This window comes from Polistes dominula, unplaced genomic scaffold, assembly GCF_049000335.1.
Source record: "Polistes dominula isolate Pdom_NZ unplaced genomic scaffold, Pdom_raw_medaka contig_37, whole genome shotgun sequence".
NCBI lineage: Eukaryota > Metazoa > Arthropoda > Insecta > Hymenoptera > Vespidae > Polistes > Polistes dominula.
The window spans coordinates 2,260,951-2,286,737 of NW_028301169.1; the positions used below are offsets into that span (position 1 = coordinate 2,260,951).

Here is a 25,787-nt window from a genome sequence, read left to right on the forward strand (position 1 = left end):
GAGTAAATAAAAATTTGTTGCTTTAACAATCGCTGTTATCTAAAAAATTAAAATTTTTTTATATAAAAATATCATGAATAAAATAATTTACCCAAGTATATAGTTTACCTGTAATACGAAAAAAATGAAGAAAGTACCGCTTATTATTAATCTTCTAAAATATGTTTTATTTCTTTCGGAATATGGCCAAAGTCCGATTAATGATAAACAAATTTGATTAAATTTATAGTAACGTCTTTTGAAAAAATCTACTTCATTTATTTGATAATTCTGATCCATGTGTAAAAACACGTTTATTTTCTATTATATTTCTAACCTCAATGTTTCTTCGTGTTAGCTTTTAAAATACAATCGTACGATCATTTTCTTTTCTATTATTTCGCGACAATATATTCTTTTTTTTTTGTCTTCCTTTTAATCGATAAATAATAAAACACTGTGTGTCTGAGTGTTAAGTTCAATTTTAACTTACTTTGTATACACACATGTGTGTAATGAGAAATAAAAAGGGGGTGGTAAATGTGATAGCATGACACGTGTCAATCAAAATGATTATTTTACGAGTATATATACCCTCTTCTGTATTTTCTTTCATTAAAACTAATCATTGAAAAAAAATTGCTTCAAAGAACGATTTGTCAACCCTCCCACCCCCCCCTACTCTTTCACATATGACTTACACTCTTTACAGAGTTGTTTAAACGAACATAACAGTTGGATGTTAGTTTTATTTAATTGGAGTATAGTGTATCATCTATGGATTCGATTGTAATGAACATTAACATTTTGATTTCGGATAAGAACGAGACACATGTAATAAAAACAAATAAGTATGATACAAATTTGTAAGACGAGACATACATTTTACAAAATTATGATATTATGTAAGTAAATATAAGACGAGTTAGAGATTAATGTATTGAGCAAAACACCATAGCGTAAGACACTGCTGTTTGTAACATCTTAAACAAACAAACAAATATTGTATATGTATGTATATGTATACAGGGTGATTCACCAGATCTTGCCACTTAAATAGCACCGAAATTATGCTAGTAGCAGAAAAGTATTCGGGGGACTGGAAAATAATGTCGTTTTTAACGAATGTAATAAATTTCGAACAAGTTTTTATTTTTTTTATCATTAACGTAATCAACCTTCGTTATCAACAACTTTTTTTAACTAGTATGTAAATTTTTAATACGGAACTGATACAAATCAATCTGTTTTTGATTAAAATATAAAAATTGAAATGTCTAATACTTTTGGAGCTATTTAGTTGGCAAGTGCTGGTATTATTCACCCTGTATATATATATATATATGTATGTAGACAATTGTTTTAATTAATGTTTGATAAAATCGTAAAATTTGATTTCTTACCGATGCAAAAAATTGTATGGATACGTAGAAATATTTGCAAAATGATAAATAACATGGTTTTGTACTTCTTGCCATCATAAACCAAAGTAATATTTGAGATTTTTTATCAAGCATGTACCAAGGTGTATTGAATCTGATTAAAAAAATCAATGATTAGATATTTTTAACTTCATTATTTTGTATATTTAATAATAATAATAATAGTACTTTAATTTTTAACCCTTTGAGTGCAGAATACTTTTAACTAAAATGTTTTGAAGGAACAGAATAATTTATTATTAACTAGATTCTAATAATAAATTATATTTAATAATATTGTTTTTGTTTCTAAATATATATAATTTAATTAATTATAAATTATTAACTTAAATAATAATTTTTAATAATATATAATATATAATATATACAATATAATATATATTATAATAATATATAATTAATTATGAGTTATTAATTATATATTATTAATAGTTATAATTATCATAAACATTACATTATTTTATATTAATATTAACAAACACGTTTATGCTTTGAATGATAAGGTTAGTAATTTTTATTGTACTAAACGTATATATGCGTTCATAACACTCTAAGGGTTAATTTATTTAAAATTTTAAGAAAATTAATATGCATAAAATATTATTAAAATAAAAAGAAATAAGAGAATTACATTTTGTTTAATAAATAACTGCTGTGATCGATTAATTTCTGACCGAAATAACATTTCAGATATATTATGATTATTGTATTAACAAAAACGGCGATAGATGTTGAAAATTCTACTGGATTTTCAAACTTTGTTGTATTTTTTTGTATTATCTATAAACAATAGAAAGAAAATTGTTTATGAATGATACCTTTTGATATGAATGATTACATTTTGATTTTTATGTTTCATTACAATCATTAATTTTTTTTCATTATATCAAATATCAAAGATATTATAATAATTTATTTTGATTTTACCTGTATAACAGAACTTGATATTAAAAATAATCCAATTACAATTAATCCAAAGTAAACCCATTGATACAAGGCACGTAGTTTTATTTCAAATCTTAAAACAATCGTAAATAAATGAAATTTTACGTGTCGATTTTTAAACATCCAAAAAAATAAAATAAAATAAAACCTTGACAAAAAATATTCCAATTTTTTAATACTAACTGTAATGCCTGTTTATGGTATTTTATACAATGAACTATTTTCATGTAAGTTTTTATTTTCGAACAATTTTTATAATTAAATACACTGTCCACCATGTTACTAAAAAAAAAAAAAACGAAAATGTAAATTAAATATAAACAATATAATATTAACACTTTAATGGCCGCACGTCTATGCAGTCAAACGTTGCTAGGAGCCGGTAATATTTTTGAAAAATTAATTTTAAAAAACTTTATTAAATTTACGAAAAAACAAACATGAGAAAAACAACAACAACAATTTACCAATAAATTTAATTTTATATAATTTTAAATATATAAAAAGTTATAAATAAATAACGGCTAATAACTGTTGTTCCGGCTGTCACACACATGTCGTGTGAGCGGCCATTAAAGTGTTAATTACGTAACAATAAAATGGTTACGTTTAAAATAATTTATTTTTGAGCAAAACAAATTAATAATTATTTATATATAAAATAAATATTATCATATATTAAATAATATTAATAATTAAATATTAATTTAATATTAATTTAATATTGAATACACTGTCCACCATGTTGCTAAGAAAAAAGAAAATGTAAATTAAATATAAACAATATTAATTATGTAATAATATGGTTACGTATTAAATAATTCATCTTTAAACAAAATAATATAAAATAAATATTATTATATATTTAATAATATTAATAATTAAATATTAATTTAATATTGAATACACTGTCCACCATGTTGCTAAAAAAAAGAAAATGTAAATTAAATATAAACAATATTAATTATGTAACAATATGGTGACGAGTGAAATAATTCATTTAAAAACAAAAATTAATAATTATTAATATATAAAATAAATATTATTATATATTAAATAATATTAATAATTAATAATAATTAAAAAAATATTATTATATATTACCCAGTGACGTAGAACATTCCACAAAGATGTTGTATAAATACCAAAAACAATATGCAACTACTAATCAATGTTAAACCTAATATAAATATCATAACAAATGTGATCGTTAATAAGGTATAAAAGTATTTCTGTTCGTCGATATAAAATTCCATTAAAAATGGAAGAACTCGTTGTCGAGTCTCATTCAAGGGGTTGATGATATCAAGTGCAAGAGGTACAGTCGATGCAAGAATTAATGAAAATGATGCTCCATAAAATATTCCTATCATAACAAAAATCTTAAATGATTTTTATTCTTTTTTTTTTTTTTTTTAACACGATTTTTTGTTTGTTTGTAAACTTACCTATCATTACTATCGAATAAATTTTAGTTTCGTGTGCAAATTTTTTCATAATTTCAAATTCTTTCGTACCTTCGTATTGGCGCCAATCATCTTTGATGATTTCTAAAAGTTCATACACCTTAAAAAAAAAAATAAAAATAAAAATAAAATAAATGATTAATCAGACAATAGGAAACAATAATTATTATTATTATTTTTTTTTTTTTTTTTGTAAAGAAATGACTTAAAAAAGAAAATCAAAACAGACAAATAAAGTTTTTGTTTTGACTCACGTTCAAATAATTAAATAAATAAATAATTTACCTGCGGTAAATTGACAGAATTATTGGAATAGATAAATATAGAAGTAAAGGTGATTAAAAAATATGGCATAATTTCGAAAATTATATCTATTTTATAATTATTATGGATGATTTTTAATGACTGAAAAAAAAAATGATAAGGTTAGGTTTGTTTTTTGTTTTGCATTACACTTTTATCTATATAATTATTATTATTAATATTATTTTAATATAATAATAATAATAATTATTATTATTATTGTTTAATTTGATACCTGTAGTAAAAAAATGAAGAAACTGTTAAGTGCAACGATAAACATTCGAATTGTTCTGCATTTTGGTTCACTGTATGGCCATAGTCCGATTAATGTTAAAATAATTCGAATAAAATTATAATTTTCAGCTTCAAATACGTCAATCATAATTGTTTTTTCTTCTCTTACGTATGATTAATGGTTAGAATTGAATCTTATGGGAAAAAGGTGACAATTCAAACTGACTAAATTCTCATAAGTTTTGTTCTTTTTACATAAACGTTTTATTCTTCTTTTGATTTTTCTGTTTTGTTTTTTTTTTTCTTTCTTTTCAAAGTACAATTAATTTCCCTTTTTCTTTCCCTAGCAATGATGAATAATATAAAAAGCAATAACGTTGGATAAAAGTCACACACATTGTGTTTTCGAAAAATAGAACGACCAAATGTCGATGGAAAGTTGAGAAATAATAGAAGGGAAGTAATAAAAATGAGGGGGTTGTATTATTACATTGACGATAATGATTCAACCATTCGATTGAATAGAATTATGTGTGTTAACCCTCTTTTTTTCTTTTGTATAAAAAAATAATGGTACGAGTTGGACATATATTTTCTTGGAACTGTAATTAAAGGGAATTTTTGATTAGTATAATACGTCGTATCACATCCCCCACTTTTAGGTTTGACTTGCGCACTTCGATAATAATTCGATAAAGGGAAGTATTGTATTATTTTTCTTCAGTATACATTGTGTCTTCTTGCTTGCATTGTTCATTTAAACTATCATCGTATCTTTCGTATAAGGTTTTGTTTTTATAATTTGTTTGGTGAATTTTTACAAAAAAAAAAAAAAATGTGAGAACAAGACGTGGTAAAAAAATAAACGAAAAATATAACAGGGGGTAATTTTATTAAAAAAAGATCAAACAAAACAGAAAGTATTATTGAATGTATATAAAAAATAATAATAATAATAATAATAATAATAATAATAATAATAATAATAATAAAATATTAAGTTATATATTATAAAAAATAAAAAAAAGTATTATTGCACATACCCAAAGTTTTACTAATTTTTGAAAGACATTTTTTCTCCATTTTTTTTTTACTACTTTTTTAAAACTTTGTCAATTGCTTTATCTTATCCAATTTTATTTCGTACAATGTCCCCCGAATATTTTCATGAATTGGATAAAAATAATGAACAAAGGGGGAAAAAATGAAAAAATAAATTTTGAGGTTAGGTTAACTAAAAAATTCTCCAAAAGAAAAATCAAGATGGAAGAAGTTAGTCGTATTTTTGTTTTGTTGTTTTTATTTTCTTCGATAAACAATGTAAAATTGATAATTTCGTGAATTTTTGTGTTCATTATTAAACGTCATTTTTATTTCAATTGTAACACATTATTATTATTGTTTAATTATAATCATAGGGAATAAAATATCATGGCGTATGAGACTGATGATTGTGTTATCTAAAAAAAAAAAAAAGAACAATTCCAAATTATTTATTAATAATAAATTGAATGTTTAAGAATGATTTTACTCTCATGTGTTTTATTTATAATTAATGATAAATCTTACCGATGCAAAAAGTTCCATAGAAGATGTAAATGTTCCACCGATCATCACGTAAGACGGTTTTATACTTCTCGTTATTATTAATAAAATTAATTTTTGTATTTTTGTTGAAGACGAATACCATCTCGCGTTACATCTTCGTTTAATTATTTATTTAAATATAATAATCTGGTTTTTTCTTTTCTTTTTCTTGTGTTTTTTTTTTCTTTTTTTCTTTTCTTTTTTTTTTTTCTTAATGAATGTTTTATCATTGTTTTCTAATTTTTTAAATAATAATAATATACTTACATTTTTGTGTGTACTTCTGTACTACGATCAATCACTCTTTGTCCAAAATAACAATTTAAAAATGCCCAAGCTAAATTACCAATTATGTGCATTATACTAGTCATTATTTCCTTGACATTTTCTAGCGTTAATTGTGTATGTAATATCTATGAAAAAAATAAAATTAAAAAAAAAAAACTAATCATTTTATTAACAATATATTTGGATATTTAAATGAATACTTTTAACATTCAACATGTTTAAATATAAAATAGTAATTATTCATTCATTATTATACACACACATGACATGAGACATGTATTCGAAGGATTGTAAATATTTTTGTTAATTAATAATATTGAATTAATAATATTGAATTAATAATATTGAAAATAAAAGTTGTCTAATGTCATAAAAATAATTGATGATAGTAAACATTTTTGTTAATTAACAATATTGAAAATAAAAAAGTTGTTTAATATTACAAAATTAATTCTGTGATTATTAATATTACATATGATATTTGTTTATTATTTAAATAATTTGATCTTAACGTTTATAAATTTATAAACAAAAAGAAGGACAACACTTACTCGAAGAATATCGGCTCCGATTAAAATTCCAAGAAAAATAATTTGAATCAAATAACAATTCTGGCAAAGGGAATTTATGGTTGCGATGAATCTACGAAAATAAATTAAATAATTTTATATTTAATAATATAATAATAATAATAATAATAATACTAACTTAATTGTTCTTTTGTGAAACCAAACACCGCGTAATAGTTTCTCCAATATTTTGTTATTTTCTTTATCGGTACAAAATTCTTTCTCTTCAATCGAATTTTCCAATAGGTAACTGAAATATAAATACAATTTTTATCACTTAAAAAAAAAGAATTAAATTATCAATTAATTAAATAAAAAAAAAAAAGACAAAAAATATTGCCCATAGATGCACTTGTGAATATTTCTAATCTGAAAATTCAGAAAATTATAAAACTTTGAAAACATTTATGGTAAAAGTATTATAATATAAAATATATGATTGTCAATGTATAATTTTTTTCTTTTACACCAATATACCTACAAAGCTTGTATTTTATACTACAAAAAAAACAACAACTACAAAGTATTATTCTGTATATATTATATTGCATATAAACTCGAAGTTTTCATGATTTTCTTATTTTCTGGATTGAAAAAACCCAAATACACTTACAAAGCTTGTATTTTGTATTAAAAAAAAAAAAAAACAATTAGAAAGTAGTATTCTGTATATATTGCATATAAATTCAAAGTTTTAATAAATTTCTTATTTTCTGAATTGAAAAAAAATGTTGTTTATTTTGCCAGTTGTTTATATCTTACCCAACAAGTTCGAATAAACCACTGCAATGTTGTAAAATCATCAGAACAAACCCATATAATCCTATCGATACACATCCCATGACATTTAGCAAAAAGTACATTAAAAAAATAGTTACATAAAAGTGTTTTGTATGATCGTAAAATGTTTCTATTGGAAATGGTATTTCATAGATACGTGATTCATTTAATGGTGCAACGATATCCAATATAGCTGGTAATAAAGTTAAAAAAGAAATGATATTGATAGCTCCGAATAATATGGCTGAAACAAGAATTAATTAGAGACAATCAACCAAAATTAAACAAAAATTATTTAAAAAAATACTATATATGTATTCGAATATTAAACAATTAATTATAATTGCATTTCACGTAAAAATAATGAATTAAAGCATAAATTTATTATAACGTTAAATTATATTCATATTAATATAATATTATATTGAAAAATTATATTTATAAATGAAAATAATAATAATTGTTATTAATAATATTCAATATGTCTCACTCAGTAATATAAAAGTGCAAAAACGTGATTCCTTGGCATACTTTTTGAAAATCTCAAATTCTTCCTCAGATCTCAATTTTGTCCAATCAGAACTGATCTGTTTTATTAATATCTTACACTGTAAATTTATTTAAATAATATTTCTATATATTCTTCTTTTTTTAAGATAGCATCAATAAATTGTATTAATTTTCTTTTTTATTTTTTTATTTTTTTTAAATGAATATAAATAAAACAATATGGTAGGATAATTAACGTACCTCTTTTTCGTTGACGTAAGCAGTAATAAATGTTAATGAAATGCAAAAACAAATAACAAAATTAGTCAAAATTTCAACGAATAAATTTATGTTACATTCCGTCGTTAACACTTTGGCAAACTGTGAAAAATCGTATTTTATTTTTTTTTATTTGTTAATCGTATAATATAATCACACTAAATTATAACCTCAAATTAGTATTAAAATAAACTGGAAATTGAGATAACAATTGTAACAACTTTCAAGAAAATATTATTATAGAAATGTTATGTGTGAAAAATATAAATTTTTTTAAATAAAACGATAATTTATAATATTAATAATTGTATGTATTAATGTAAATATAGTATTAAAAAATAGTAACATATATATTGTTGCATTCTCTGAATTATGCAATTTTTTATTTCTCATTCTCTATTATTTTTTCTTTCATATTTATCAAATTATTTTACATAATTCCATTTTATTTGTGTGTTTTTTATTATATATTATACAATTAAAAATATATTATAATATAAAATAAATTTATAAATTTTAATTTAAATGTTATCTCTCTATTATTGATTTTAAAAAGACAAAAAAAATGTTTCAAAATTTACTTTTAATACTTTATTACTAAAAAATAATAAACATTCTACCTGAACGAAAAGAATAATCGTTAAAATAACGCTAACAAATGAGGTACGAATTCGTCGTGTTTTATTATCTAAAAATGGCCATAATCCAATAACCGAAAGCAAAAATCGATGGTACTTGTAATAACACGTATCTTCGAAAACATCCATTTCTTATGGAGTTTCAAACGATTCTGCCATAATCATACGTATGATAGTATCACCAAAGTTCAATTGTATTTGCATTACTGTGTATTATTTTATCATCGTTTTATTTTTTTCTCAATGAAATTGCTGTCATTAAAACACGACTATTATTATTATTATTATTATTATTATTATTTTTACGATGAAAATTATTTCCCTTCTTTTCCCTATATTCTCTTTTAATTAATTATTTATACGAAAACTTGTAACTGACAAACGAACTTTTAAAGAGTTCAACTAAAAATAAAGGGTTGACGATAATTGTTTTTCTTCGATCGAGTTGCCTTTACACGCTTTTTAACTTCTTCCCTTCTGAACTAACGTAATTAATTTATAATAGTCTATGATTTATTTTTCTATTTTTTCTTTCTTTTATTCCTCTCTTATTTGCTCTTTCTTTTTATGTGACATGCGCACTTTGTTAATTTTTTCTTCTTCGATTTGAAACACTTTGAAACGGATCGTTGAACTATGTACATAGTGAATTCTAATTTCAAAGGTAATAATATTCGAATATATTTGAGGTTATGTGCATGAAAAAATTTATTTAGATATACATATATAAATTTTCAATTATTTATGAATAAATTATAATTGTTTTATTAATAATTTTATAACATTTGTTTTATTAACTAATTTTATATCAATTATTAATTAAATCATATCAATTACTAATTAAAAAAAAAATAGAAAAAATTACATTTGAACGAATAATAATTAGAACAATGATTTGTTCTTTTGTTTATTTTTATTATTTTTAATCTGTTTAATTTATTACATTAGGAGGACCAAAAATAATGTCGTTACTACGCAGGTCAAATTATTTCTAATATTTTAAATCAAAAAAGTGATTGTGATGATTTTTATCATTACGATATTAAAAATTGTACATACCAAACAGAAAAAGGTTAATTAATTAATTTAATTATTCATTAATAATAAAAAATTGTTCTAAAAATTGATTCGTTTGAATTTTAAGGTTAAAATGAGCGACATTACTTTCTGGTTCACCTAATATATTTAAGAAAAATAGTAATTAATAATGTATACGTATTATATATGTTTATTATGTGTTTTTGAAATTTGTAAAAATTTGGAATTTGATATTTTATTTATTTCGAAAAAAATTATTCTTAATATGTTTATAAAAAAATAATAAAAATTAGTAATTATATGATTTATTATTATATATAATATTATTAGGGGTGCCCCTCCACGCGTTGCTGTGGCTCACAATCAGTCCGATACACACGTCTTTAAGTCAACGAATTACCTTTTACCGCCATCTGTTAGAATCTTATCGAACTAACAGAGATAATCATGACTCTTTGTTAATAAACAAATAATTCGCAATAAAATAATATTACGAACAATCCTATCTTTCAAGTTGGATAAAACTGCACACAGTGTGTAAAATTTTATTAAAATCGGTTCAGTAATTTAGGAGTCCATTGCGGACAAACAATGTACACGTAATTTATATATATTAAGATATTGTAGTAATTATATTAATTATTATTATTTTATACATAAATATTATAATTAGATTAATTTTTTAGAATTACAAGATATAATTATTAATAAACTAATTAAATAAAATATTGTTGCTTGAAAAAGAAACACAGAGTGTTCTGGTATATAAAATAAAAACAAATACTTTTACCATTTAATTCATAGAGTAATATACCGTTGCATAGGACATCGAAGTTTTTAATAACTTGAAAATAAAAAAATAATATACTTATTATACATAATATTTTATCATTAACATATTATATTGATAAGAATAAAAAAAAAACAAGTAATTTATCTTCTTACCGTAAGAAAAAATTCGTAAGATGAAACAAATGTTCCACCTACACCCAAATAACACGTTTTTTGACTTCTCATTAATATCATTATTGCTGATTTTTGTATCTTCGTTGAAACTAAATACCATGGTGCAATTTTTCTATAAAAAAAAAAAATTATTAAAAATTCAATTTCAATTATTAAATAAATTATTCAAAAAAATTTCTATTAAAAAAAAAAATGATTAAAAATTAAATTTTAATTTTTAAATGTATGAATTAAATGATTTAAATAACTTAAATAATTTTTATAAAATTTTTATATACAAAAAATGATTAAAAAATTAAATTTTAATTATTAAATAAATTATTTAAAAATCGCATAATAATATTAAATTATAAATTAATAATACTTACGCTTTGTAAAACACGTAATTGCTATGATCAATTATTTGTTGACCAGCGTGACAATTAATAAACAAAGAAAACATTATACCAATCACGTGAATAATACAAACCGTAACATCGTTTATATTTTTTCCAAATATGTCTGTTTTTATCTGCATCAACTAAATGACAATAAATTTCGTTAAAATATTCCATATAAATATTTGCAATGTTTTTTGTTTTTTTTTTTTATTAAATTTTTAATAAATATACCTTTACGTAATCAGAAGCAACGAGAATTAATGCCAATGAAATTTGTATGGTGTAACATTCTTCGGATAAATGTTTTAAAGTATCGAAAAACCTATGTATAAATATAATAATGAATTATTGTTTTAATTAAAAAAAAAAACAAAATACAGAATGTGTAACAGAATATTCTGAATAATTTTGTTTATTTTTGAGTGTACACAAATTGAAATATTTCTCAAGTATTCTGTTAAATCCTGTATTTATTAATTAAAATGTTAAATATTAAGTCGAGTCATAAGTAACTTCCGATGCGACTATGTAGAATCTATTTTTCGTATTTACCTATTATAAGTCACCGAAACAAACGGATTTTCAATATCACTGTATAAATGAGGATTCAGTTTAGTCTTCTGTTAACTTTTTTATGCAGTCAATGTTACATTTAACCGTTTTTCTTAACCACTGAAATGGATAGTAAAAAGTGCATATTCGACATGTAATGCTTTAGGAATTGAAACAAGGCAATAGCACTAAAGTGGCAACTGAAAAAATATGCAGTGTATACAGTGCAGGATTGATAACTGATAGGGCAGTCAGAAACTGATTTGTAAAATTCCGTTCTGGAGATACGATCTTAACCTTTGCTTAACACACTTGGTCCAAAGGACTCAGACCTTTTTTGCAACTTGAGTCATTTTTCTCAATTGTTCAACTTTGGTAATTTTTTAAACATATTTAAATTTAATTTAAAGATATAAAACCTATATAATCTTTTAAAGTAAGTATTAAAGAGATCTCAAAAAAAATGTTGAAGTAAATCTATGCAATAGTTTCTTTTTTATAACGATTTTTCTCGCCCGGGTCCAAAGGATCCGGGTGTGGTAAACATGTTACTCCAGGAAGAGTGATAAGCAAAAGTTAAAAGATGAACCAAGTGCAGGGACGTATTTCCAACTTTGATGAACCTTTTAAAGGTAATATTGGAGCAAAATCCAATAGATACGTTGAACAATTGCAAAAAGAGTGCAAAAAAAAAAAACTCCATGAAAGGTGTCTTGCACTTATCAGTCACAGAAACGCCATTCTTTGTCTCATAAAAAATGGAAGTTACTTATGATTCGACCTAATACATAAATTAAAAATGAAAAATATTTACTAACTTTAAGGTTCTAATATGAAATCGAATACTTCGTATGAGATTTTTATAAATAATTTCATTTTCATCGTTGGTATTAATGTATTGTTCGTTTTTAACAAAAACGTGTTCCAGAATGAATCTAACAACAACAATAAAAAGAAAAAGAAATTATAAAACATATGATAATAAATATTATTTATGTTTAAACAAAAAAAGGAAATTTTTTCAATTAATTTTTAAATATAATTGTTTGTTTCAATTTTACCCTGTTAAACTTAACATTCCGCAAGTATGTTGAATTAAAAGTAAAAATGAACCATAAACTCCAACTGCTACAACACCTAAACACGCTAATATTAAAATCATTAATATAACTCCATATATATTTTCTTCAATTTTGTAAAATGTTTCTATAGGAATTATCACTGTTGGTTTACGAGTTTCATTTAATGGAACAATAATATCCAACACATGTGGTAACAAATATGATACAGAAGTCATGAATAAAAAAATACTAAATATTACTGAAAACAAAATCTTGTTGTAATAATATGTTTTTAATATTAATTAATTAATTAATTAATTAACGAACAAGACAATTAAAGAAAATAATTTGTTGTTGTTTTTTTTCTTTACCTGTTAAAATGATCGTATAATTTTTACTTTTATTTGCATATCTTTTAATGATGGCTATTTCATCAGGATTTTGTAATTGTTCCCAATCACATTTAATCATATCTAAGAGCTTTTTCATCTATTTGTTAATAAATCAAAATTAATATAATAAAAAATAATATACGATTGTATTTGTTTAATAATATTTTCACTTACTTGTTGTAATTTTAAATGAAAGGTAAAATAACTGCAATAGTAACAAAAATTTGGTAACAAAAATGCTAATATCTCGACGATTAGATCCACGTTGCATTTGGTTGTAAAAAATTTGCCTAACTGAAAAGAAAATGAAAAATATAGAAAAAGAAATAATAAAAAGTGAGAAAAAAAGTATTAGTTTTAATTGACACATTGTTAATAATTTTTATTAATGCAAGATGTAAAAAGAAACAAAAAGGTTTAAATAATAAAACAAAAATTATGAGTGTACTATGAAACATATATTTAAAAAAAGCAAAACTTCTTTATTTTAAAAATTAATTAAAAAAAAAAAATGGAGGAAAAATAATGAAATTATATATTATTATTATTATTATTATTATTATTTTGTTAATTAAAAATATTGTGAAAAGACAGCATATAAAAAAATAAATGTAACTATGATTAATTTGATGCAACGAGTGTTGTATTTTGTTGTTTAACAATTTATAAAATTGAAATTAAAAATGTTTCAATTTAAAATTAAATTTAATTGAAATTTAATTTTAAATTAAAAATATTAAAAATTATTCTTGAAATATAATGAAAAAAAAAAAATGTAAGTTTCACTTTAAAAACATAAAACAAAATTTGAAATATTAATTTCAATATGAATTTACTAAAAATATTGATACAATGAGTGTTGTATTGTATTTTGTCATTAAAAACAATTTGTAAAATTGAAATTAAACATTTTTTAATATAAAATGAAATTTTTAATTGAATATTTCAAATTGAAAAATATTAAAAAAAATTATTATTATTGAAAAATAATTAAATAATGGACACTTTGAAGACATAAAACAAAATTTGATATGTAAATTTAAATATAAATTTACTAAAAATATTGTTGCTATATTTAACGCAGTGTATGTTAAAATCATTTGAATAATTCTTTGTTGAAAATTTTGGTATGGCCAAATACCAACTAAACACAATAATACTTTGTTAATATTGTAATAACGATTTTCAAACAAGTCCATCTTTCTAAGCTTGCAAAATACAAACTACTTCTAAGAGAATATTATTTATTTTATTTCACTTTGTTTTTTTTTTCTTTTTTTTAACACACATCCCTTACACGTAATTTATACGTGTATTATTTTTAACCCTTATAACTACTACTATGTACTATTATTTCTTTATTTTCACTTCCGCAAATTCATTTTCCTTATTTTCATCATTTACAATATATATATATATATATACATGTATGTATGTGTGGTAAGAAATTGTATGATTATACTTAAATTATACTTCAACTACTTGACTGACGGTCATAATTTATAAATCAAGTATTCTATTGTCAAAGTCAAAAAAAAAAGAGGAAGAAAAAAAAATAATAACAGCTACTTTCGCAATCAATTAAATCGATCGCAAGTACACTTTTTAAAACTACTTATATCGAATAAATTTTTAATGATACTTCACGTGTGTTTCCTGTATTCCAACCCTTTTCCACGTCAACCCTTTTTTTTTTACCTTACGATTATTTCTCTCGCGCATGTTCGTAGGACTTTAATTTTGTTAGACAGAATTTTAGCATTATTCGTGTTTTCAATTGTACAAACAGTTTTTAGTGTTGAATCAATTCTTGTGAACGAATTTTTTTTTTTTCAAATGATCAAGCTAAGTATTTTAAATAAAATATATATGTTGTTTTCTTTTTTTTTAATAATAAAAATTATTTTTTATTATTAAACGTATTCAAATTAGTATTGAAATGTAATATAATTAATTTCTATCGTAAAATATAAATGAAATTAATTTGTTGTACTTGAATACATAATAAAAAATTATTGCAAAATATTTCAAAGTATTCACATTAAAATAATATTATTTTCTTTTTTTAAATTAAATAAATGTACAAAAAATTATTTTAATTATAAAACATATTCAAATTAATATATTACAATGAAATATAATATTTAATTTCTATCGTAAAATATAAATTAAATATAATTTGTTATACCTGAATAAATAATAAAAAAATTTATATTGAATGAAAATTTATATGAAAAAATTCATTTTAGTAAATTGAATGATAACACGAATATATTTACAAAATAAAACAATGTATACTTAAAGATAATAAATTTATTATTTTAATCTTTCAATATTTGTAAGTTATCTGAATTGTTTATACGAACCATTTAACACTTTTGTAACATTTTAATGGATTCTATAATATTATCATAAATTATTGTTTTAAATGTTTACAAATTCATATTCCAACACGAGTATTCACTGAATATATTACAAAAGGAGAATAATGAACAACATTTTGCATACATACATAAATTATGTTACATAATATTATTTCATTGCTTTTTACATGATTATAGAAAACAATGCATAAGCATGGTGCAAGAGCATTATTATTTTACCATGAGAGTACACATTGTTACTAATCCTATGGGTATTATTACAATGGTTGAAAGAGTAATTCCAGGAAGTTCATTTTTATCGTCGAACAATCTGAACAGAAAAAGTATCCCACAATGGCGAATTTGTTTCGGAGGTACGAACATATTTTTTACTTTTTTTTTTTTTTTTTTTTTAATTAATCTTTCTATAAAAAATTACTTTCCTTTTTTTTTTAAAAAAAAGGTACTTAACATTTCAGAATAATCGAATAAACAATCAATGATAATATAATGTTTGTATTAAACTTTTTTTTATTCATTGTACATGTTGTATGTTTTATTAAAATAAATAATACATTATACATTTGTTTCTAAAATTTGTTAAATTATTTGTACAATTTTATTAATCATTTTTTACTATAAACAAATGTCTACATAAAAATGTAATTTTAATTTGGTCATACGATTTAATTCAATTATAAAATAATCATTGAAAAAAAATATAAAAAAAAAAAAAGAAAAAAAAGGATTTGCCTCCTGTGAGGTTTGAACTCACGACCCCTGGTTTACGAGACCAGTGCTCTACCACTGAGCTAAAGAGGCTGTTGATTTCGTAACTCTTATCATGTTACAAAACTAAATTTACAAATATATATATTTAATTGTTCTAACATATTTAAGATTATCTAACCTTAGAAAATGGCATAATTAATGTGACAAGCACATATAGTTAAAGTTTAAATTATGATAAAATGCACATGTAATTAGATTTATAAATAAAAAAGAAAATTCTATTTTATAATATTCACAAATATAAAAATTATTGTATTAAATATATATTACAAATTATGAAAAACTTATCTTAAACAAATTACACGTGGACAGATGTAATAGATAAAATAGATAATTCAAAATCCTTATATTACACGTTAATTGTTAAAAACGTAATAAAAGTAATATACTGATCTATATATTTTCGTTTTATAATAATATTTCATGTGAATGAGAAGTATTTCAGAAAATATTTACGTATTATATAAAAAAACAAAGACAACTTTGATTTAAAGAAAGACACGCGCGACTTAATAGTAAAAACAAGACTAATGATAATTACAGTAAAAAAAAAAACCCCTAGTATATCACGTGTTTCTCAATTTGACCAATCACAGCTCAACTTTATTCACTTGCACTGATTGTACGCGCATTTGGATTGTTTTCATACAATACGTGCATTCATTTACTTTATTTTATTTTTAAAAATAACAATATATTATTAAATAATTGAATATTGCATTTATATATAATAAAATATTAAATATTTCAATAAAATAATTTCGATAATTCACTTACATCAGTGTTATTCACGTTGTACATTTTTTATTTTAACGCATTGTAAAACGACCTTTAATTTAGATTACGTTTTGATTACACATTGCAACACAAAAGAATTATCACAATCAAATATGTGTTATTTAGTCACGTTTTATCATAAGTAGGGATAATTATCGTCAAACATGAATTACTAACAATGAGTTATGACAATGATCATTGTATTGTTAACAAGTGACCAGAATAAGACGTAATTGTCTATTACAAATTATTCTAACTATTCTTCATAAAATTATAATATTAATTAATTATTAAAAGTGTTAAAAAATATAATAATAGATTTTATGTGGTGATAATATCGTTATCGTGATTTTGAATTGTTTGTTTTGAAATTTGAACGAGTCATCATTAAAATCGATACAATATTTTGCGTTGTTAATGAAAAGTTGAACATGGGTTTGTTTATAGTGCTTTTGATATTTTCTATATTTTCTTCGACATATTGTACAGTTCATTTTCAACCTGAAGCAGTGCATATTTCATATGGCAGTAAGTATTTTTAAACAATATAATTATGATACAAAAATTGATTACACTTTGTCATACAAAAGATTTGTAAATGGGTTGCAAATATAATGGAAACATATTATTCTTGTATTACAGATAATATACATGACATTGTTGTTACATGGAGTACAAGAAATGATACAGGTGAATCTATAGTGGAATATGGTATTGGTGGTTTTGTTTTAACTGCTCATGGTAATTCAACTCTTTTCGTTGATGGAGGACCCAAAAGAAAGCAACAATACATTCATAGAGTTTGGTTGACAAATCTTAGACCTGACAGTCACTATAGTAAATTATTTGTAATATTTTATTATTCTTATCATTATTTTAACGTTATAAGATAATACTTTTATCATTTAAAATTAGTGTATCAATGTGGAAGTCGATATGGATGGTCAAATGTATTTTATGTTAAAACTGCTCCTGATAATTCTATCGATTGGTCACCACACATTGTAATCTTTGGTGATATGGGAAATGAAAATGCTCAAAGTTTATCCAGACTGCAACAAGAAACTCATCGTGGGTTATACGATGCTGCAATACATATCGGAGATTTTGCTTATGACATGAATACCGAAAATGCTAAAGTTGGTGATGAATTTATGAAACAAATTGAAGGAGTTGCTGCTTATATTCCATACATGACTGTACCTGGTAATCACGAGGAAAAATATAATTTTAGTAATTATAGGTTTGTTTTTATTTCAATTATATTAAAACAAATGTTATTTCATTTATTTATATAACAATGCTTTTAATAATTGTTAACAGAGCACGTTTTACAATGCCTGGTAGTTCAGAAGGATTATGGTACAGTTTCAACATGGGTCCTGTACATTTTATTGGTATAGAAACAGAAGCTTATTATTTTATGAATTATGGAATAAAGCAACTTATAAAACAATACGAATGGCTTGATCAAGATTTGAAAGAAGCCAATAGACCCGAGAATAGGTAATTCATAATGTTTATTTATTTCATTTTATTATATATTAAATGTATCTTTTTTGTATTCATAGAGCTCAACGTCCTTGGATAGTTACATTTGGACATAGACCGATGTATTGCAGTAATGCAAATGCAGATGATTGCACCAATCATCAAAGTTTAGTTAGAGTTGGTTTACCATTATTGAATTGGTTTGGTTTAGAAGACTTATTTGTTAAACATAAAGTAGATTTAATGTTATGGGCACACGAACATAGTTTTGAACGAATGTGGCCAATGTACAACTTCAAGGTAATTTATAATTTCAATTATAAATATATTCCTGCATTATATAATGAACAGAATAATGAATCAATTTAATTGTTAGGTGTACAATGGTAGTTATGAAGAACCATATAAGAATTACAAAGCTCCTGTACATGTGGTAACAGGATCTGCTGGATGTAAAGAAGGTAGAGAAAAGTTTATTCCTAATCCACCAGATTGGTCAGCGTTTCATAGTTCTGATTATGGATATACACGTATGAGACCGATTAATAAGACACATTTATATTTGGAACAGGTAAACCGATAAAAATAGTTGCATCTGTAAAATTTAATTGCATTTTATAAATGATTAATGTATTTCTTTTTTAATAGGTTTCTGATGATAAGGAAGGAGCTGTTATAGATCATATCTGGCTTATAAAAGATTATATTCTACCGATGTATGATTTAAAAGCATTTGGTCTAGAAAAAAATGAAGAATTATAAAAATAGTATTATTAGAACTTGGCAATTATGTATATATATCTGACTATACAAGTTGATATATATCTTTTTAAAGCGGTATAAGTAAATTTTTTTTTTTAATTTTCAGATATTGTATGCATATTGAATTATAAATAATGTTAAATATGTTAAAGAATTGTTTTTAGGATTTCAGACATGTGTTTTATATTTTATTATATTATTATGTAAAACTTTTTCAAAATTTCGTCTAATTAAAAAAACATTTTTGTTGATCGCAAAAAGGCTTATACCAATTTAAAAATAGCATTATACAAGTCATGAATAGATAATATACAGAGGGTGTTGGACAAAAAAATGTTACTATTACACTTTGAAATATTGAGAGTGCAATTATAGGATAATTAATAAATACTGTATAAATAATCAAAGTGTTGTAACATTTTTTGTGACACCCTATATATATATATATATATATGTGATATATAAATTAACTTTATATTTTAATTGAAGAAAAGACATTATTAGAATTACGTAAAAAATACATAAATAGTAATAAATGTATTACATTTAAATATAAATAATAGAAATGTGAAAAAGAATTATAATATTAATAACTTTTATTAATATTTTAGTCTTCATTTGGCTTCGTACAAAGTTTCCTGAAATATTCATGATGGATAGGAAGTATATAAGTTAGTAAATTTATATTGTCTTATTTTTAATTGATGTTATAGGTTTTGAATTGGTATGCAATAACAATAATGTTATTTTGTGGATATTTTTGAACCTTCCTTATTTTTGAAAAAAAAAACAAAAAAAAATCTACAATTATAAATTAGACATTTTCTTCTATTGACGTTTTTTTTTTTTTTATAATACAATATTCTTAGACAATTTTTATTCATTTTGAAATTCGTCTAATGAATTTTGTTTATAGCCAATTTATAATTTGTCTCTTTTAGTATTTGTCTTTTCTTTTTGTAAAACAAAGCTTCTACGTTTTTATTTCATATAACAAAACATTTACTTATTTTTCAGCATTGTTCTATTACTTTATAATATAGTCTTCAGTTTATATGTTTCTTTTTTTTTTTAAATTAAATTCACTTTCCTTAGTGCCATTTTTACAATTTCAAAATCTTCGAGTTTTATTTGATAAAAATGAATCGACGATCTGACAGTACAAATTCATGATCAACCCACGTTTACATTATTGTCAGGAAAGTGAACAATTTTTAGTAATGCCATTTTTCAATATTTTTCTTTTGTCTGGTGCACATGTCTGTTATAATAATATAAATCTTCAATTGTGTAATATTTTGAATGTGTTTTCTTAAGAATATATATACATACATTTTAATTTCAAATTAAGTTAGAATCAAAAAAAGAGTTCTCATAACGAGGAACACTGTAAAAACACAATTATGTTATACATATATTCATTGTTACAAATGAAATTAGTATCAATTTAGAAAAAAAAAACATTTATGCAATTCCATTTAACAGCCAAATTTCTTTTGACTAATACTGAGGATATTGTACTGTATTGACCTTGTTATTATAAATATAAAAAACAGACATTCGTTTTCTCTCTCTTTCTCTCATCATCAATCTTCAACTCATTTTTTTTCAAAGTTGGATTCATACCACTTTAAAAAAAAACGGCTCATATGTATATATACGTATATAGTACAAAATAGATATACATACAATGAAAATATTAAGATTATAAAGTAAATTCACTTTTAATGATTTACAGTACTCTACATTGTACTGCTTACATTTGAAGCGTTTTCATATATCGAAAAAAGAATATATATATATATATCTATTAAAATTAATAAATGTATTATGCAATGAAGTGTTTAATAAACATTAATGGATGATTTAGATTGAACGTACAATTAGAAGCGAAGTGAATACGAAATTATTGTTAAAATAATATACAAATTAAAAAGGAAAGAAATAAATGATACGTAGGTATACAATATAATTTTTTAATTCTTAAAATATAAATATATGTATATATATATATATATATATATATATATATATATATACATATATATATATAATCGTTATACCATTTAATAATAAAATAAGAATTATAATAATAATAATAATAATAATAATACAAATAACCATAATAATAGTTATAATTATATAGTGATTTACATCTCCATCTGCATTTTTAATCAGATTTTTCTATCTTTTCTTTCTTTCTTTCTTTCGTTTTTTTTTTTTTTACATTTACTGATTTAATTCATGATACATAAATGTGAGTTGGCGACTTTACATGAAGCAAACAAATTTACTTTTTTTTTTTTTTTTTTTTTTTTTTTTAATGATGATATTCTTAGATATTACAACAAAGAAAATTGTAATAAAATTTTTCAATTTATACAATAATACAATTAAAGCTGTTATTTTCACTATACTTCCATTTAAAAAATGGCAAAACCATTCGATAGTACAGCTTCTAACTTTGCTAAACTTAACATTCGTTTATTTTTTTTTTTTTTCACGCAACAATGTGTCGACAAATTCTGAAACAAGAAGAACAGGGGAGTCGTCCTTATATTATTTTATATGTGTATGTATATATATATATATATATACATATAAAATAATATATATTAATCTAATAAAAGGACAATATAAAGCTGCAGAGTGTAGAGTACTACACTTCATTAAACAAAATTAGAATTACTATAATAATCGTTATCTTCAATAATTGAAGAGTCATTGTTCATGTTAGAAGATGGTTAGAAGATCATATTTAAAATAACTACACTGTTTTAAAATATAGATAAATCCTCGTTATATAGTGTTCGGTTGTTTTTTTATGCACAGGTATAAAGAGTAATACTCAATTCTGTACTTACAGTACATGCATTTACCATGTACAATTTAGTGAATGTTTATATGTATACATGTGTGCATGCATGGATGTATTATCTACCATTGGAGATATGTGTCAAAATATAGTAGATGCATCAAAAAAGCATCAAAAATCGACAGAAATCTGACTGATCTATGTTTCAAGAATATTTAAGCTTCGGACAGTTCTTAAATTTACATCTATCATCTCTGACTTTTTCCATGCACTTAATCACACACTTCAACATAAGAATCCAAAAAAAACCTTTTGGTACTGTCAGTGATTAATAGAAACAATGGAAGATGTTGTTGCAGAATGGCTTTCTTGATAAGAAAATTGAGGAAAATGTTCTTGTTCTTCTGCAATTGAATTTAAACCACCTCCACTTCCTAAACAACCTTGATCAGGTGGTGTAAGTTCGACGCTTTCGCCAGTAAATTCACTATCAAAGTACCTTGTGTCGGTATCCGATGTAACTTGTGGTTTAAAAGGAGGTGGTATTTTTTTCTGTACAAGATCTGACCAGTCTATTGACGAGAAAAATGCATGATCCATGATATCCCTTGCATCGTTAGGTCCACCACCTAATCTTTTGCCAGGATCTTTAATTAAAAGTCCTACAAAGATATTTATTTAGACAATGTTTCATTTATTTAAAAAGAATTATCTTTTATTTTTTTTTTTTTTTTTTTTTTTTTTTTTAGTAATTCAATTAAACAAATTTAACACTTACCACCTAACATGTCTTTTGCCTCGTTACTAATAGTTCTGGGAAATTTAACTTCTTCTAATAGAATAAGAGTGAACAGTTTTTCATGATCTCTATTATAAAAAGGTAATCGACCACACATCATTTCATACATAACAACACCCACACCCCACCAATCTACTGCTCGTCCATAATCATTATCCTCCAGTACCTCAGGTGCTAAATATTCGGGTGTACCACAAAATGTTTTGGTTGTTGATCCTGTTTTGTTAAAACGTTTATTAAAGAATATGATTAAAATTCGATCATTTTATATTTAATTTTAATGTGATACATACCATATCTAATATCTTCTTTACATAAACCAAAATCAGCTATTTTTATATGTCCATCCTTATCCAAAAGAAGATTTTCTAATTTTAAATCACGATAAATAATACCCTGCGAATGAAGATAAGACAATGCCGAAATGATTTCAGCTCCGTAAAATCTAGTACGATCTTCTGTAAATATACGAGATCGACTCAAATGAAAAAATAATTCCCCACCATTTACATATTCCATTACAAAACATAGTCTGTCCGCAGTTTGGAAACTATACTTTAAAGACTGAAATATATAAGCAAACAGATTGAATTAATATTTAATTATATATATATATATATATATATATATATATATATATATATATAATTTCAAGATAATACACATTAAAGTGTTACATACAATTAAAAAAGGATGACTCGTGGTACGTAAAACTCTATTTTCCGTAAGCGTATGTGCAACTTCATCCTTGCGAATAATAACTTCCTTTCTTAAGATTTTAATGGCGTATAAATGTCCCGTTGCTTTTTCTCTACATAAAATAACTTTTCCAAATGTACCTTTTCCTAGAACTTTCAAGAATTCGAAATTTTCAAGTGTCTGTAACATAAAATATTAAATATAATATAAAATAACATTATAAATAATACACACTAAATATAATTACTTATATAAACCTTTACATTTGTAAGTATATAAAACAAATTGAAATACATTACAACTCTGATTTGTTTATAATATACATACTACTTTCTTTTTTCCAGTACTTTTACTACTTGAAGTTCCTTGTACACTAAATTTGGCAGATAATTCATCGATACTGCCACCATCAATGTCAGCAGAGACTACACTAAGAGAACCACAGGAATCTGATCTCCCACCTCCCGTAGATTCCATATCAATATCTTCTGACGAAGATGATTGTTGCATTTGTGGTTGTTGTTGTTGTTGCTGTTCTTCATTTTCTAATCTATCAGCTACATATCTATCATATAATATTCAAAGAAAAAAAAGAAAGGGAAATATTATTTGTGATATGCAGCAATATTATTTCAAACACTATAAATAAATGTGATTGTAAAATCACACCTAATTGCTGCTACCCAGTCTTCTCTTTCCTGTTCTGTTTCAACGTGAAATGTCCTTTCAATAACAGTTGTCCATTGTAAACCTCTGATCACAAACGTATATGGTTTAGGTCTGTCAACAGACATTATTTGACAACCACGTACTGTGAAATTATTTAATGGTTGAGCAGTAGCTGCCATTTGTTGATCAGGTTTAGCCTTAAAACCAACCAAAGTGCCATCATCTCTAAGAACAAAATATCTCGATCTCCAGTTCTTTATATGTTCTCCTAAGAATAACAAATAACAAAGCTAATTTAATAATTATCCAAATTACTTCTTGTGTTAACAAGAAAAAAGAAGAAAAAATAAATATCATTACTGTAGAAAATAACTATGTCAAATTTAACATAAAAAAACAATGGGGATAATAACAAGTAATGCGTAATAAATAAAATAATAAATCATGTAAATGCTTATGTGGACAAGGTAAATATAATATTGCTATATTATATATACATATATATATATATATAACATTAATAATTATATTTTATTATAGGGTGGGGACTAGGGGAGAGGGGAGGGGAATGTTTTTAAAAAACACATTACTTCTTTTATAAATACAATTCCTATCTAGGCGTAATAATAATAATATACGTAAGAATATATATATATATATATACATATATACATATATGTATGTATGTATATATATATATATCTATATGTATATTATATATGTACACATATATACACATATATATATGTAATAAGTCGATTGTCTATGTGATATATAGAACAATAAGCTAATTATATAAATAAAAACATTATAAACGACTTGGCAGTACCGCGTTTTTGAAGCCAGCCTTCTTTGACGACACGCTGACTACCGCCACCGGACACTGCGACGTTCATCGCTGCGTCCCCCATGACTCTCCTTCGTTAATAATCACTTATGGGTGAATTTATATGATCCGTTGTTATTTCGTAGATATGATAATAATATTATGAAAATTGACAGAACGTGAAAGCGCGAAACGTAGTAGTAGACGAGCATACGAACTTGAGCAATCATAGATACACGTTTGGCAGATTATATACACACACTCTATTTGATCGGCTGACGCACTGGCACTGGCTAAACATTGAAGTCTGTTGATACTTCGTAGATGGCGCATAGATCGTATTTATATATTAAGCCGTATTCTTATGTACCTCTTCTGTTTTTTTTTTGTTTTTTTGATTTTTTTT

At 23.4% G+C, this 25,787-nt stretch overlaps 2 protein-coding genes and 1 non-coding gene across 3 annotated transcripts; 1 reads left to right on the plus strand and 2 right to left on the minus strand.

Moving 5' to 3' along the window:
* Positions 1 to 16,501: 16,501 nt before the first annotated feature.
* On the minus strand, positions 16,502 to 16,573 carry TRNAT-CGU (transfer RNA threonine (anticodon CGU)). Its single transcript has one exon. It is a non-coding gene; the product is annotated as a tRNA-Thr (tRNA).
* A 605-nt stretch (positions 16,574 to 17,178) lies between these two features.
* Positions 17,179 to 21,130, plus strand: LOC107069463 (acid phosphatase type 7). Its single transcript, XM_015326794.2, has 7 exons — positions 17,179 to 17,848; positions 17,963 to 18,157; positions 18,236 to 18,563; positions 18,644 to 18,826; positions 18,892 to 19,111; positions 19,188 to 19,382; positions 19,460 to 21,130. Exons 1-7 carry the CDS (start codon positions 17,752 to 17,754, stop codon positions 19,571 to 19,573), a joined length of 1,332 nt encoding a protein of 443 aa, XP_015182280.2. The 5' UTR covers positions 17,179 to 17,751; the 3' UTR covers positions 19,574 to 21,130.
* Positions 21,131 to 21,855: 725 nt separating this feature from the next.
* Akt (AKT serine/threonine protein kinase) lies at positions 21,856 to 25,681 on the minus strand. Its single transcript, XM_015326759.2, has 7 exons — positions 25,385 to 25,681; positions 24,556 to 24,823; positions 24,214 to 24,451; positions 23,869 to 24,066; positions 23,481 to 23,751; positions 23,167 to 23,403; positions 21,856 to 23,050 (listed from the first exon to the last, which is right to left on the minus strand). The coding sequence occupies exons 1-7, from the start codon at positions 25,464 to 25,466 to the stop codon at positions 22,710 to 22,712; spliced, it is 1,635 nt and encodes a 544-aa protein (XP_015182245.1). The 5' UTR covers positions 25,467 to 25,681; the 3' UTR covers positions 21,856 to 22,709.
* Between the last annotated feature and the right edge of the window lie 106 nt (positions 25,682 to 25,787).

What these genes read in the sequence shown, in the direction of transcription:
- Akt (XM_015326759.2), bottom strand. Translation starts at nt 25,466, where the DNA reads ATGGGGGACGCAGCGATGAACGTCGCAGTGTCCGGTGGCGGTAGTCAG. An exon ending in AGGCTGGCTTCAAAAACGCG is followed by an intron (nt 24,824 to 25,384) that starts GTACTGCCAAGT and finishes TGTTATTCTTAG; the next exon opens with GAGAACATATAAAGAACTGG. An exon ending in CGAGTCATCCTTTTTTAATT is followed by an intron (nt 23,752 to 23,868) that starts GTATGTAACACT and finishes TATATATTTCAG; the next exon opens with TCTTTAAAGTATAGTTTCCA.
- LOC107069463 (XM_015326794.2), top strand. Translation starts at nt 17,752, where the DNA reads ATGGGTTTGTTTATAGTGCTTTTGATATTTTCTATATTTTCTTCGACA. An exon ending in AGTGCATATTTCATATGGCA is followed by an intron (nt 17,849 to 17,962) that starts GTAAGTATTTTT and finishes CTTGTATTACAG; the next exon opens with ATAATATACATGACATTGTT. An exon ending in GGCCAATGTACAACTTCAAG is followed by an intron (nt 19,112 to 19,187) that starts GTAATTTATAAT and finishes TTTAATTGTTAG; the next exon opens with GTGTACAATGGTAGTTATGA.